Source organism: Gallus gallus, chromosome 19, assembly GCF_016699485.2.
Source record: "Gallus gallus isolate bGalGal1 chromosome 19, bGalGal1.mat.broiler.GRCg7b, whole genome shotgun sequence".
NCBI classification, from domain to species: Eukaryota; Metazoa; Chordata; class Aves; order Galliformes; family Phasianidae; genus Gallus; species Gallus gallus.
The window spans coordinates 6,873,873-6,889,866 of NC_052550.1; the positions used below are offsets into that span (position 1 = coordinate 6,873,873).

Sequence of the window (15,994 nt, forward strand, 5' to 3'; positions counted from 1 at the left end):
ATTTTGAAAATTAGAAGTACTATGTAAGTTTAATCCCTTGTGCCTGGACAGTAAATCAGACAGATCCTGAAAATGGAGGAGTTCAGTGCTCCTCCTGGGCACCAAAATGAGGAATGTGGCAATAAGGTGACTTCAGTTTGTCCAAAACAGGTTTTCAGGAAATAACTCCCAGTGGATTATTTGGGAATAATTCCTCACTCCTCTGAAGTGGAGGAAAACAAGCTGAGCCCATTGGCAATCTGGGTGCAATGCTGGGGAATGGGAGGTTAAGTATGGTGCAAAGGGAAGTACAAGGAACTGTACTGTTGATCAGAGGTGATGGAGGCAGTATGAGTTGGGATGTACAAAGCAGTGGCATGGTGGTTGTGCTCAAATTTGTCAAGAGAATAGTTGGCAGGGTAGATAAATAGTGGAAATGTGAATGAGATACCATAGCATCATTTGAACAAACAGAGGGTTTGGGATATTTTTCTAGACTGTCACCCTTGAGATGCAGGACTGAATTCTTGCTTGTTTGTTTGTTTATATGTTGGTTTTTTTTCCTGCTCAAAACAGCAAACTCTCCCTAGGAAGGGCAGCTCCATGAGATGCCAGCCACTTTAAAATCAAAACATGAGCAAAAAGAAAAAAGTATTAATCAGCTCTAAAACAGGGTCTGCAGCTTGGCAGCATGCTCTGGAGTCTCCCTTAGACCTTACCAGTATGGGGTGTAGAGCTGATGGTCACCAGGGAGACTGTGCAGCTCTAAGTTCAGTTCCTGCATAGTGGGTGCCTCGGGCAGTGGGGCTGGCAGTTCCATTTATAACTGCTACACTGCTCAATTTCAAGGTCGTTCAAGGGGGGAGTTGCCCATAAAATAGACTTGATATCCATGCTTATGTTTGTTTTGGTGCTTCCTGATCACTTCCTGATCAGCTTGTGCCTTGAGAGGTGACTGTTTTCTAGGTTCTGTTTGGCTTTTTAGTATTTTATTGAGCTGTTCTGGAGGATGGAGAAAGGAAAATACACAAACACTTGTACATCAAGAAAAAACACACAGGTTGGTTAATGGTTCTTGATAGATTGCAAATGCTTTATGATTTATGATGGAACAGGTCAGCAGAGTATGGACTCTTACAAAACGTGGGGCAGGCTGAGTAAGCTTGATGCCTGGACTGGTTGGCAGCCTGGTGAAGTACAGATAATCCCTGGTAAGTGTGCTTGATAGTTATCCTTATGTATATATCTTCCATTGCTCAGGCTCACATTGCAATTGTAGGCAGGTGGCAATTAGAAGCATGCTGGCATTGCTACCAGAACTGCTACGTTCCCCTCAGGAAAAGGGGTTTTCCTCATTGTGCTGCAGGATTTGTACCAGTGTACAACAGCATTTTGTTGTTGTAATGTGTGTTATTCTGCCTGATCAATGCTACCCACTGCTTATATAATGCTCCCCTGTCATGTGCTGACCAGATGACAGTCATGCAGACAGGCATTAGCTTCAGCATTGCGAGAAGCAGATGAGTTATTTGGGACACTTGCTTTGTCATAAAATTGCATTATAAAAGGAAAACCTTTGGGATTGAATAAAAGAGACATAATGGAAGGCTTTAAAAGCACACCTTAGGTTCCATCAAGGAACATCTCTGGCCATGTGTAATGTATATTGTATGTCTTTAATCTGCAGTGTGGCTACAGATAGACTGTCTGAGTACTGCTTCCCTACTTGGGACTCCTGTACTGTCTGCTCAAGGGACAGATGCTCTCTGCTCTACTCCTGTGAATCTCCATGTGAACGTTTGCTTCTGTGCAGGAAGGAGCTGCACTGAGCTGATGCTTCTCTGCTGAAGTGACACATCACATCAGTCCATTCATTTTCCCTCTTGTCCTTCATCTTACAGCATTAGCTGTATCAATACTAAAAGCTTTGTGTGGTGAACTCTCACAGTGAGTACATTTTACAGGTGCCAGATTGTGGCAGCTGGGAGCCCATGAGTTAGAAAACAGGACAAGCAGCAGGGCCAGGGCCTTCATACCCCCCCAGGTGAAGGAGTTCTCTGGCCTGGGACTGCAGCAGCCATCATTTGAGTCGCAGCAGCAAACTCCTATCTCTGCCTGTGTTGCACTTCTTGTTGAGGAGCACAGTGCTGCCTGGATCTGTCAGCTCCTGCAGATGCAGATGACTAAATGAAGCTGTGTGGGCTGCTGGCTCTCCAGCCAGCCTGTCCCTGCTATCTCTTCCCATAAACACTGAACCCTTTGTCTCCGGCCTTATCGTGCCCCTGCCATCACAGAGCCCTTTCTGTGCTCTCCTCCCAGCACAGTCACTGTGTTCAGGGGTCTTTTCTTCAGCTGCTCTTTGTCTCTGGGTGTTTATTGTGCCTGCTTCAGAGTGTGTTTGTTGGGAAAGAGGAGGAGGGGCTCCTGTTTGTGTGGGTTTTATAAACCTAGTGCAGTCTTAAAAGAGATGCTGAGCAAACTGGGTGGTGGTAATATTAACCCATCAGTGCCCTACTTTACTGACTGCAAAACTGTGCTAAGGTTTCCTCAGTGTGTGAAAAATGATTTAGGAGACTTACGGAGTTGTATTGCTGTGGGAGACAGTAGGCATGCAGTCATGCAGCAGGGGGTCTGCTCCCCTTATGGTCTCAACAGACCTTTGATTTTCTGTGAATTTTGCACATGTTTGGAAGACTCATTTTGCTGATATACCTGGGGAGATGGAGCTGATTGTAGTATTTATGCCCAGAGTGCTTCTGGAACTTGTTTTTACTGCAAACGCTGGATCGGTAGCCCTTTCTATTTGCTTAACTGGCTTGTGCATCCTGTCTATGTTGCTGCATCAGACAATATCTCTTTGTTGTATGATGTTCCAAAACTTTATGGCTCTGTACTTTAAGGTTTTCCTTTCGAGGAAGGTCCTGAAAACAGAAACTTCAACATACTTCTTTTCTTTAATCGGTTTGTTAATACTTTCAAGGTTAGAATGGCTGTTATTGTTTATTCAGTACCTGTGATACCATATTCATTATTCAAGTCTTCTGGAATATCAGCTCCTCAGAACTTTTCCCTTATAATCATGGAATGCTTTGTTACTAGGTTTAAAATAATGATACTAAATAACATTAAAAAGGAAAAGCATCAATTTTCTAACCTCCTCTTGTTCCTCCATAATGGAGAATGGAATTTATAACTTGAAAAATCTTTTGTTCAGATCTGAGAAACTGCTGCAGTACCACTGTTGGAGACAGTTTTCTATCTGAGACTCCCTATCACTGAAACTACAGTCAGAATAAGTGTTTCCAACCTTTTTTCATGATTCTATTCTGCATAAATTGAGTGTAATGCAAATACATTAGTTTAATGTGTGATAACATAGTCATGTGACTAAAAACCAGTATATTTTATAATCAAGGATCATATTTTTTTTCTTACGTTATTGAAACTTCACCCAGAAATTAATAGGATTAAACTTGTCTTTTCACAAGGTATAGCATAAAGAATGTTTTCATTTTCAAATAATTAGTATCCTGGTACTGGGGGGGGTTGCAGTTTGCGTAGCACAGCATCTGCATGTTACATTATTACATTGGGAAGAACTTCAGCAGATTGTGTTCCCTTTGCAGGAGGTAGGAGGGGATGAAATGCAAAATAGTACAAGCCTTTGTGAAACATGAATCCGCACTCATCATGACTAAACCTATTCAAATATTCAGGTGTTTATTTCCAAGACTGCTCTAGGCTCTCATGTTGTTGTTGTGCAATTTGTTTTCTTCATTAACTCGCTCAATTTGCCTCATCATTTTCTTTTCAAGGAACGGTTTCAACTGCAAAGCGCACAGGGATTCCAGCACCCCGAGAAATATCATCCTCTGTGTCAAGGGAGAGAGCTGTACTGCGTGGCCAAGCCAATACAAGGAAAACTCAGCCCAGCCCCACCTCTTCTGGTACACCGACTCCTACCAAACATGTGCGCCCCACTAGCAAGTCCAAGCAAGAGAGTGAAACTGGTGACAAGGCTGTTTTGGAATCTCAGGTTAAAGAACTCCTGGCAGAAGCCAAGACAAAAGATTCTGAAATAACCAAACTCCGTTGTGAACTGAAGAAATGCAAAGAGAAAGGGTCGCTTAACCCTGAAGGGATGGGTGCTTCAGACCAAAACGTAGAAACCTTGTCACCTGTTGACATAGATCCACTAATACGGACCCTTCAGGAAAAAAACAGGACTTTTCAGAAAGAGCTTGCTAGCCTGGGAGAAGAAAATCGTGTTTTGAAAGAGAAATTGCTTTATCTAGAGAACTCTCCTCTGTCAGACACAACAACAAGCAGTGGCGGTGACAGCAGCCTCCCTACCCCAACTACCCAAGAATCCAGTTTTGGAAGCCCATCAAAAAATGTATTGAGAGGTGAAACAGTTGAGCACAGGCAGCGAGTGAATGGGGGTACGCTGCGCAATTCCGCTTCTTCCAGCAGCGATGTAACTAAAGCTTCCTTGTCACCCGATGCGTCTGATTTTGAACATATAGCAGATATACCTTCCAGGCCAGCGTCCTCCAACAGCAACCACTTCAAAGGCTCCAAATGCTCCACTACAGGAAGTTCTCCAAACAATATTAGTGACCTTTCTGTTGCATCTCTTACGGAGAAAATACAAAAAATGGAGGAGAATCACCATAGCACAGCAGAAGAATTACAAGCCACTTTGCAGGAGCTGTCAGATCAGCAACAAATGGTGCAGGAGCTGACAGCAGAAAATGAGAAGCTGGTGGAGGAGAAAGCTCTCCTGGAGACTTCTTTTCGTCAACATAGAGACAGAGCAGAACAGCTGGGTCAAGAAAATGAAAAGCTTATGACTCTCCTCCAAGAGCGATCCAAGAGTGAAGAGAGCAGAGCTCAGGAGGGTAAAGTCCTCGAACTGGAACAGAAGTGTGCAGAAGTTCTTGAAAAAGCACAATTTGAAAGAGAGAAATTGCTCAACATTCAGCAACAATTAACCAGCAGCCTCCGAAGCTTGGAAAGGGAGCATCAAGATGCCCAGCAGGTTATTAAAGGCCTGAGAGATGAAAACGAGAAGCTGCTTAAACTTCTAGAAGTGGAACAGCAGAGCAACAGCACAGTGACAAAAACTCTGGAGGACTGTAAAATTGCATTGGAAGGTCTAAAGATTGAGAATGGATCTCTAAAAACCCAGCTGGAGAGTGAGAAACAAAAGGCTGCAGAAATCAACGCCATGGGATGCACTACTGACAACTCTGAGGTGCAGGAGCTGCTGAAAGTAGCCCATGCAGAAAAGGATCAGTTGGAAGCATCTTGCACTGAGCTTAAGCAAGAGCTGCTGAAAGCCAACAGTGAACTGAAGCATGTTCAGGGTCTGCTATCTAAGGTAAAGCAGTAGCAGCTGTACAGTGTAACAGTTGTTTATCTGTCTTTCCACAAATAAGTAATTGTTGGTCTGTGAATTGCTATTGATCAGCTGATTTCAGTACTAATTATTTCAATTGCATTCAGTACTGTTGAATGGAAGCTGGGATCATTACAGTATTTTCTGTTTCTTTTGCTATGTACATGTTTTTCCAGGAATAACTCTTAGCAAAACTGTGCTTATAAGCTCAAAATTTATTTCATCTATTACCTTCTGCAGGATATGCTATTTTTGGTGAACAGAAATGTTTATCAAAATTGAAGCAAGAGAACAGGTTAATAAAAACGTACTTTGACATTATGTGAACAAATATTAGGGGAGTTACTTCTCTCTACCCAGACTACGAAGGACCTAAGTATTTATCAGCAAATATTAAATTTTTGATAAATCATAAAGGACAAGCTAGTAAGTAGTGAATTATAGATGTCACCGAGTACAAAAACAGGAGCATGAGTTAAAACTCAGAAGTTGATATTTACAGTGACAATGTACAGTCAAGCTCCAGGTGAGATTATTTTGGTAAAACTTAAAGTATTTTTACAAAACTGAAAAGTACTCTGTTTGGAGATAGGTAAAGTAATGGCAAAAAATAAATATATTTTGGAACAGTTTTCTCTCTGTCATTTGGTGGCTTGCAGCTTTGCTCCAAGCATGCTTAAGTCAACTGTTGGTTCTATTTTCTGTCTGATCCTGGGTGTTTCAAAGTGAATTGCAATGCAGGGTGTCACAGAACAAGCATTAATATAGTGCCAGCCAGTGATTAATGTCCCATCACTGCAGAACGAGTGATAAGCAATGTGTGCAGCCTTTCCTGTATGGGAAAGGGGTCATGGGAAGAACTGTAGAGTTGGCTAGCTGCAGAGGAAGAGAGCATTGCCAAAAAGCACCTCAATAGTTCGAGTGTTTTAGAAAATCCAGGTGTCCTTTCAGCTTAAATAGGTGACCACAGTGAACAGAGTTGCAGAGGAAGTTCCCCAGTGCTTTTGAGTGCTTGCTAGTGCTGGAGTGTGTGAAGAGTAAATGAAAACTGCTGAGTTCTCAGACTCTGTACTGAACTTTTATTGCTTGGTTTTGAAACCACAGATTTCCTCCTTTTTACTCTTCCCTCGAATTAAGCTGTTTTGAATCAATGGCTATTTGTCACACCCAAGCAAGACCACAGGCTTCTGTAAGGCTACCCTTCAGTCAGCCTGTGCCAGTGCTGCTTGCTGAGCTGGCAGCCTACATCTTGCTTTTGCATAGGTTGTTCATACTCAGAGATCTCCCCCAACCCTGCAAGCATTGATCTGTGGGCCTGAGCCAACAAACTGAAGTACAGCATATTCCCCCTTCGGTAATTCCAGCTGTGCTATATCCAGAAAATATACTTATCTGTAGTAGCTAGCTCTCCCACATTTGTTTTCACAATCCATCAGAAATGCGTGTGGTAAAAGCAGCAGAATTGTTAATATGGACAAACTGATTACTCTCATCCCTAAGGCAGCTCTACCATTCTCATAATGTAATACATGATTAGATTTGGAGCTTCCCAGGAATATCATTCTTCTGTTCATTACCTGCAGAGAGTGGTTTGGAATCACAGACACTCAACAGAAAGCTTAATTTCCTTCCTAGTATCTTCTTTTGTTATCTTTATGTCTGGGAAAGAACACTGATATTCATAGCTTATGAATGTTTACTGAAACTGTCTTGTTAGCGCTGAAACTCAGTTTTCACAGTGCAGGGAATGCAGGTCCAATTCTTAAGTTCGTGACAGTAAAATATCTAACAAGTTATATCCCTTAAGAAATAAGGACAGTCATGCAATTTTCTTTCCTTATTTCTAGGCTGAGAATGAGTGTGGTCAGCTGAAGGAGGTGTGTGAGCGGCAGGCTGAGCAACTGAGCAGAACCAGCCAGAAGCTGCAGGAAAAAACATCAGAGAATGAAGCAGACATAAAGAACCTAAAGGAGACAATTTTTGAGTTGGAGGACCAGGTGGAGCAACATCGTGCTATCAAACTTCACAACAACCAGATCATCAGTGACTTAGAAAGTAGGTGGAGCTGAAAAAAGGGTTTAAGTGAACTTATTCGGGAGGCTCAGATGTGGCCAGAACCAGGAGGAGGAGAAGGAGGCAGCGTGTCCTGATGTGTGACAAGAGCCTCACTTCAGAATTATTTGCATTTTGACCAATCCTTTCTGTTCATGTGCGAGTCACTGTTTGAACACTTAGTGCTATGGAAATAATATTACAGACATTTTCCAAACTTACTGTTTAGCGACGGATGTATCATCCATTCCAGAGCCTGCAGTTACTGGCCTTTTGAGGAGCTTTCGGGTAAAATTGCTAGTGGGAGCCGGGAAGTCGAGTTTGCTGTTGTTGTGTGGAAGAGGAGCTGCCACCTGGTGGAATGAGTTGCTTATTTCACTTAGAAGTATTAAACTGCTTCCTGGGCGTGCATACTGACAAGTGATCCTGTACTTGCAGTTCTGTTAATTTAAAAGCCTACTTTAATATCATAAAATAATGAACTGTTTTGGAGATATTCAAATAACAAATCTGTTGTTGATTCTATTCCTGATCCACTGACAGAGTATCTTAATTTCCATTTAATCTCTGTTAGTGACGTTACCAGAGGCAAAATCAAATAGGCTTTTCTTTTTTTTAAACTGTTTCTAGGTAAAACTATGAAGCTGGAAGAGCAAAAACAAGATATAGAGAGGCAGCTGAAGGCTCTGACTAAGCAAATGAAGGTAAGGTTCAGAAGCCATGACAAAGCTAGCCTGAGCTTTTATTGTAATACTGGATTTCATTTAGGCACCGTAATTTTTAGAGCAGTTATACAAAGTTCTACTTGCTTTCATTCTGTTCCTTGTTTATAGCTGATTCTTTGCCAGTGAAGTAAGCTATAATATATTCTTTGTGAATTACTTCTAATTTTCCTGCCAGTGAACTTCTGCTACTTTTGAGCATGTTCCTGCTTCCTGAACTATCGGTAGCAGTGAGCTCTTTTCAGCAACAGTCCTTGTAGTAGTATCACAATTCTGAATGATCAGTAGCTATAGGAAGGACCTTGATTCTACTTTTTGAATTGGAATGGAGAGCTTATCATCTTATCATCAGTTGTCAGTTTCTTCTTTGGCAATCTAGTCAAAACTGTAAAGACACCAGTATTTATTTTGACCTCAGCATCTTGAAATTGTGCTGAAATCCTGTTTTCTTTTGATCACTGAAAGAGAGGTCAATAATTAAGTGCTCAAGTGGCATTTTTACAGCAGTTTGTGGTTGTAATTATTCTTTCTAGGAAGATACAGAAGAATGGAAGCGTTTTCAAGCTGATCTACAGACTGCAGTGGTTGTAGCCAATGATATTAAATGTGAAGCCCAGCAGGAGCTCCGTGTAGTAAAGAGAAAGCTTCAGGAGGAAGAGGAGAAGAGTGCCAGGCTGCAGAAGGAACTCGATGAAGTGAAGGGCAACAACAGGTCGGTTAATTACAAAGGCCACGATCTGATCTCCGTGACTGCTAACATGCATGCAAACAGTGCTTTGTCAATAACTATTCATTGGCTTGGGTGTGTATGTTGTCTGTTTTTAACTCTTCTGATAAATTTTGTTGTCTTTTATTCTAAAATGTTCTGTTCTTTTCTCTTTTTGATGATCTAGTTCTGTCATCTAGACCATGATGGTTGTAATAAGCAAATATGAAATTATAACAATTGCCAATATCCTTTCATAACTTTATTCTCACTACTGTATTCCACTGTTTTATTGCCTTCATAACTCTGCACAGCTGCATTAAACCATCTGTGAAAAGCTTGGCTGTCTACATATGGGATATCCAGAAGAGAACTTCTTTCAAATTAAAGTGAGGATTAGCTGAACTCTTTGTTCTGCAAGTCTGATACATGTTGATTGAATGATCAATGCAAGTACTAGGATTCCTCACCTCACATCCCCTGTCCTTAAGACAACATCTGTTGTGTGATCAAATGATCTGGACTGTGGCCTGGGTTAACACCCCAGAAGTGATTTTTGTCATGCAGCAGACCCGCTTGAAAAACCAATGTCTGTAGTCTGTGTTTGGGCAGGGAGCAGTAAATGTGAGCTATTTAGAGGCATACCCTGGCATGGTGAGGTTCCGTGGAAGCATGGTAAGATCAAGTGACTTTACAATTGAAATTGGAATCGGCACAGCTGCCTTACAGTGTGGCTTTTGTTCCATGCAGGATGTTTTATGTATGACATTTTATTCCAAAAGTCGTACTACAATTGAAGTACTAAATAATAAAGGATGGAAAAGAAAATGTATATTAAGAGGAGGAACTAAAATTTATGAAGGAGGCAATGCTATACTTCTTTTTTATTGCATTGGCACAAGCAAAACTAGAGCTACAGGAATGAAAATTTGTGCAGGGGGAATAAAGGAAAACAACACGCACAGTGATACTGTTTGGCATAAACATGCTAAATGAGTTCTGCTCCTCTAGATTTTCCCAGTTAATCTCTCTGCTGCCAGGTTCAAACCCACTGTTAGAATAGCCACAGCAAACACTCTCCTTTCAGGTAGAGTAACAGTCCAGATGAACATTGCTTGCATTTCTTCACTATTTTCCATTCAGGAGCTTCCACAGCAGCTGTACAGTGATAGGAGTACAAAGATGGGGTGACTTTTGTGTGGTATATGGTTCAGAATTGATGGAGAGAAAAGAAATCCATTTTTTTCAGGAGAAGAAAATGTGTTTAACCTCCAGTTTTGTTATTGGAGTGCCCAGTGGATGTAAAGAAAAGCTATTATGTGCAGTGGATTAAGACAAAGTGATTACCAGACAGTATTTGAAATCTAAGCTCTGTTTTTATTCTTAATTTGTTCTTAATCAAATTTCTCTTGTGTGGAGTAGGGCAATGTTCATCTGTACATAAAATATCAATATTCGGATGTGAATCCATATGAAGATTTATTTAGTATTCAAACTGAATAGAGGATGACCTGCTAATTTGCAAATTGGACTATTTATCTTACACATATAGGGAACTTGCCTGCATTGTTGGCTCTTTGGCATGAGAAGCCTGAGCTGAAAATACTGTTTTTGAAATTAGGCCATGGGAATCTATACGTATGTAGCTTCAGAAGAAGGCATTCAGACCTGTATTTGAGTCAGTTTTGGCATTTGTCTCGCTTTTTCTCATACGTACAGAAAGATATGTCTGTCTTTTGCACTGCCTTGGTTGTCTGTATAGCTTGCTTTCAGTATTACATTGGTCTTGGAGCCAGACACGCTGTCTGCAGTGGATTGACATTGCCAAAGCTACTGCTGAGAGCCAGTTCTACGCTTCCCTACATGGTTGTTTTTGGATTCCCGAGGTTGCTGTCTTACCTAGCACCTCAACTTCTTTTATGTGGAAAGTATTGGGACATTCTCATCATTTCTGTTAGTGAGCATTCACAAATGCTACTGCTCAGGATCAGCAGTAGATTCTGGTGCCTATGGTGATTTTAAATGCGTGCTCAGCACTGGTGAAAACAGTTTGTAGCACAACACCTTTACACATTATGTAAAGTGTCCCTCCTATTAATTCTGAGCAGCTGTGCACTCAGCTGAATGTCTGAGTCCTCAGTGAAAGTTTCCTGTCTGATTTTTGAGCTCCGATTGGAAAATGTACCTTTCAAATAGTTGTTGCTGCTCAAAGGTTTTCTGGCAAAAGCTCATCCATCTCTTGAGGGTCAGTAGACTCCACCTCATAAATTGATCTTGAAGCCAGTTTTCTCCTACAACATCCTACCATTTTAACGTTTGCCTGTGGCTGCCTGAATTCCTGCCTCCAACACTGAATTCACCATTACATTCTTCTAATCAGACAAAAAGTCACTTTTGGTTCAGGAACAGCCAAAGAACTTGCAGAAAAAATCCTGATGAGGTCATCAGAGTTCATCTCAACGAAGGTAAGAGCCTCCCGAAGGCGACTTTAACACAGATTAAATGTCTAATTCTATGACTAAGAATGCTGGGGGGAGGTTGGACCACCATCAAACAAGCAGAATAAAGAAGAGAGGAGTTCACTTGTCCCAAATTAGTACTGAGTAAAACCTACAAATTGATTAACATGCTTCAAACAGACCTATGATACTTTACACTGTAATTTATGTTATTTCTCTGCAGTTATATGCAGAAGTTTACCATCCACTGTTGCGTAACTGTTTTCTCAGACATGGTGGAAGCTAGGATAACATAGTCTCCATCCTTGGCAGTTTTCAAGACCAGACTAGATAAGCCCCTGGGTAGCCTGGTCTGACCTCATAGCTGATCCTGCTTTGAACAGGCAGTTGGAAAAGGTGTCTTCCTGAGGTGCCTTCCAGCCTAAATTATCCTGTCGTCCTGAAGCAAGTCTCATTTTTTCAGAAAACTCACCTTAGAAATAAACTCACATTTTGTAGCCATTTTAGGATATGTAACTGGAGATAGAAGTACTATATTGGGTTTGTAACACAACAAACAAATTGGTTGCTGAATGCATCCAAATTTTGAGTGGCTTTGTGCATATGCATTTCAGAGCCATTCTAGCTATACAGTGTTTAGCAACAGAGAAAGTTTATAGGTGTGCCTTTGACGCTTTCCCTCCCTTTCCTTCACAAAATTATGTTGGGACTATAAAATTAAGTACCTTAAATCAAGAGCATGGTGGGAAAATAGTTGGGCTGGGAGCAGTGTTCAGAAGACAGAGATTATAGCTGGAATTAAATGAGCCACTTCCTATAATAATAATAATAATAAAATCTAACCAAGTCCTCAAAAGAAAGCCTGAAATGAAGTTTGTGATGTGTCCCACTAATTTGCTTCTGTTCTTCTTCCTAAAGTCTCAAATGCTGCAGCATGGCAGTGTTACATGCTTTTTCTCCTGGAAATAAGCTTGTACTCTATGTGTATTAAACCCTAATGTCAGTCTTTATGTGCTGATGTGCTGCTCATTTGTGCCTGTGTTTTGCAGCTGTTCTGTCTTTTAGAGGTTTGATAGTTCATTCTGCTCTCATTTAAAGGAAGCATAGTAGGATTTCAGAGCAGGGTCCTTGAAGTATTGTTTGCTGTAATCAGTTGCTGGTTCACATACCCATTTTGGATGAATGGCCCTAACTGAATATAGGCAAAGAAAGCCAAGTATACAGCCATCCTTGTCCTTTGAAACTTGTTTCTTGGCTCTAAGTACTTTAGTCTTTCCTATCTGAGCAATACAGGTTTACTTTACTGATGATTGCTCATTGTGTCCCAAAGCAGAGTTAGTGGAGTGTTAAGGCACTCCTGTAGGACTGGTCTTGCACCTGTATATCATTCTTTCCCCTTTACTTAGTGATGATAGGATGATTAACTGTATAATACAGAGAGCTGTACCTCGGAATGGGCACTGTACTGATTCTTTTAACTTCTCCCCTTGTTGTCTGTATCTCCTTAGGTGCCTGATCTCTACCAGCTAACACAGCCCTGGATGGATGCATAGCCAGGCCTGTGAGACACTTCAGAAGATGCCTTCAACTTGCAGCTGCAAAAGGGAAGTTTCAATTGGAGAAAAGCACCCCCAGTTTTTTATTGCCCTGCAAAAGTCGATTGTATCACCAAGTGTGAATGCTGCTCAGGTCCACCTTCTCCCCATGGGCAAAAGCTGATCTCTGTTTCAAAATGCTTCTCTCTTCAGAAGACTCCATGAGGCAGGAAAAAGTTCTGAATTAATTTAAAACCAACTAGAAGTAATCGCAGTGATTTGGGAGACTGAAAGAACTGATGGCCCCTCTGGAGTGATGGGTCTGTTTGGCCTTGAACAGAAGTCCAAATGCTCTATTTTAAGCTTAAACAAAAATAAAACTATACGTATGTCTAATCTGTAAAATTTAATGTGCACACACATTTGTTCTCCATATAATATTATATTCATAAATCTGTGTGTCTGAATACACATGCATACAGATCTGTATGTATAAATGCACACAAACTCTAGTCATTCTCACCTTTGCAGCTGGGGTGAGTTGCTCATGGAAATTAAGTTACTGAAATCCAACAAGAAAATTAAATAGAAATATTATGCTATTTAATTGGTATCAGCTGTTTTGTTGGTTTCAGTCTTTTAATATTGTGTTGACAATGCACTCACCACTTGGTGGCATGTCTGACTCAGTGTGTGCTAGGAAGCAGGGTGATGCTCAAGGAGCATGATGTCCTGATCCGACTTTCACAGGCTGTGTCCCACAGAGGGGAGATTTGTCCTTGCTATGAGAATTGCAGGTGAAGAGATCCAGAAGGAAAAGCAACAAATATGTCAAGCTCTAATCATTATCCTCTCAGAAGGAGTTTCTCTCATGCCCTTAACTCAGGTGACGTGTATAATCAGGGAGAACTTGTTTTGCTACTGGAGACACCTGAAGAGAGCTTTACTTGGATGCTGATGAGAAACTGAAAAGTCACAGTCTCTACCAGGATATCATCAGGATTTGTTACAGGACTGGAATTTCATATTTTGGCTATGGGATTCCATCCTTTTCTCCTGGATGTGAAGACCTAGCAGGGGCCTGATCTCAGAGGAGGCTGAGCTAGAGAATTCTGCAGGATTCTGGCACAGCCTTCACCTATGTGCCATTCTACTGGAGTGTATGCATATATATGCACACTTGTGTTGCCTTTCTTTACTGTGCTGGCAGCTGTTAAATGTTGGTTTTTATGTTTAAGAAATTATATATATTGAAGTGCCAAATAAATGTTTGTGTTTGGAATTGTCTGCTGCCTACTCTTGGCTTCTCTTCTGTTCTGTGCATCAGCAGCTGTGTGTCTTCTTTGTGTCACTTGGAGTTCAGGAGGATTCACAACAATGAATTGTAATGAAGACTAGATTACAGAGTAATTATTTCTGACAACGTGGTTCTGTGGTCCCGGGCCACTTGTAATAACGAGATGATCAGTTCAGAAGTCTTCAAAAGCATGAAGGCTGCTCTTACAAAAAATCTATATATTAAGCACAGAAAGACTTGTGCCTTGCTGGCTATTGTCCACATTGTCCAAACCCAGAAAATAAGCAGAGTAACTCACCTTTAGAGAAAAGCTCGTGACATCTATTTCTCTTGGCAGTGAATGAAACTAAGCAGTGGTTTTGTGAGAAGGACTCTGCACGTTAGAATTTCTTTGTGGCTAATGTGCTCTGCTTCCTGCTGTAGCTGCTTCACTTAAGCCAGCTGCACGTGCAGCTTTTATCTGTGCAAATCATTCATTCTTGTTTTAAGGTAAGCATATAGCAGATGCTGACATTTTGCTTAACTCCATCCTCTTAGTACAGAACTTAGTCTTCTTGGCTAGGCTAGTCTGTGAAGCGTGAGCTTTTCTCAGAGTTAAATCCTGCTCAGTGATTCTAGTCTGGCTGAGACTAGTAGTTAATACTGCCAGCCATCAGTCCTTTCCAGTGTTTTGTGCTACCATTTAGTATGGTTCCTCTCTGACTAAATAAAATCTGGGTCCAGCTTCCACTTTTCTGCTGAAATGATGGCTGTCCACAAACCTTGTGCTTTGTTGTTCTTACCTGATACACCAGACAGAACTCTTAAGAGTGACCTTTTTATTTCTTGAAAACAAAACAGATAGCACTGGTTGACATAGTGTCCAGAGGTAGAAATCTGTTCTCTTTGTTCTTGTGTTTTCTTACAATGAAGTGCAGATTAACACCTGATGATTTGTTATTTATATCTTAAAAAGCCATGAAAGAAAAAGTGAAGGATTGAAGTTAAAAGTAGCCAGTAAAACACTGGCTCCTTCAGAGCTCTGTGGATCCTATCCAGTTTGCTTTTCCTCCTTATTGGATTAAATGGAGAATGGAACTGAAATGGCTTTTTCTCTAGCCATCTGCCTCTGCGGTCCCTTCTGGCACACAAGGAGCTTGAATGAATTAGCAAAGAAATGCCTACTTAAAGACAGCACCTCCTTAAGCTCTGCCAAAAATAGAAGCATTAGTCACTCTTATTCTTTTATTCATTGACACCCTTTAGGCCTTTGCATTCTGTAGGCTGTGATGCCAAAAGGGAAATAAGAAGACTCCAAGTTCTATTTTTAACTAACAGAAGTTGTTCATTCTCATGGGTTCTTGCCTGTTGGAGTCTTCCAGGCGCCCTGTGAAATTTTTTCTGTTTTTCTGTTCTTATAGCCCTTGGTGCCTACCTTACTGCAGAGTAGGGGAATGGTGATGCCCCAGCTTCTGTAGATCAATATGCATTTCTTAAGCTGCTAGGAGATTGGGAAAACAACGTAATAAAGATACTTCCAATGTCACTAGACTTTGTTGTCTAATTACAGCTTTCCTAAACTAAAGCTAGGTAATTACACTCGAAGTCTGCCTGAGTGCTACTAGGTAAGTACAATGTCAGCGCTAAGCCATTTCATCCAGATCCATAAAACACATGACTAGAAACATCAGTTATGATTATGTTTGCAGTTTTTATGTAACGTGGACTTTTCTGTATTAATTTCTTTCAAGTTCACCACCTTATTCTGACTTTAAAATTTCCTACCGATGGAGTAACTGAATGATCCTTACTGTTAAAATAGGGGCCTTACTTCTATTTTGTCTATCTTCTTTACAGCCACTGA

At 41.0% G+C, this 15,994-nt stretch overlaps 1 protein-coding gene across 8 annotated transcripts in view; it reads left to right on the forward strand.

Moving 5' to 3' along the window:
• Positions 1-15,994, forward strand: part of SPECC1 (sperm antigen with calponin homology and coiled-coil domains 1) — an 83,444-nt gene that overhangs the window by 42,239 nt on the left and 25,211 nt on the right. For 6 of the 8 annotated variants that reach the window (XR_006931834.1, XM_046902630.1, XM_015295829.4 and 3 more), the window contains 4 exons: positions 3,795-5,362; positions 7,228-7,435; positions 8,063-8,136; positions 8,688-8,866. Coding sequence is in view for 7 of the 8 variants with exons in the window: in XM_046902630.1 (XP_046758586.1) it covers positions 3,795-5,362; positions 7,228-7,435; positions 8,063-8,136; positions 8,688-8,866 (2,029 nt within the window). In the remaining variant the exon portion in view is untranslated. Of the gene's footprint in view, positions 1-3,794; positions 5,363-7,227; positions 7,436-8,062; positions 8,137-8,687; positions 8,867-12,827; positions 14,141-15,994 lie in introns of those variants that run through there. The other 2 variants (XM_046902631.1, XM_004946652.5) reach the window with 1 other exon arrangement.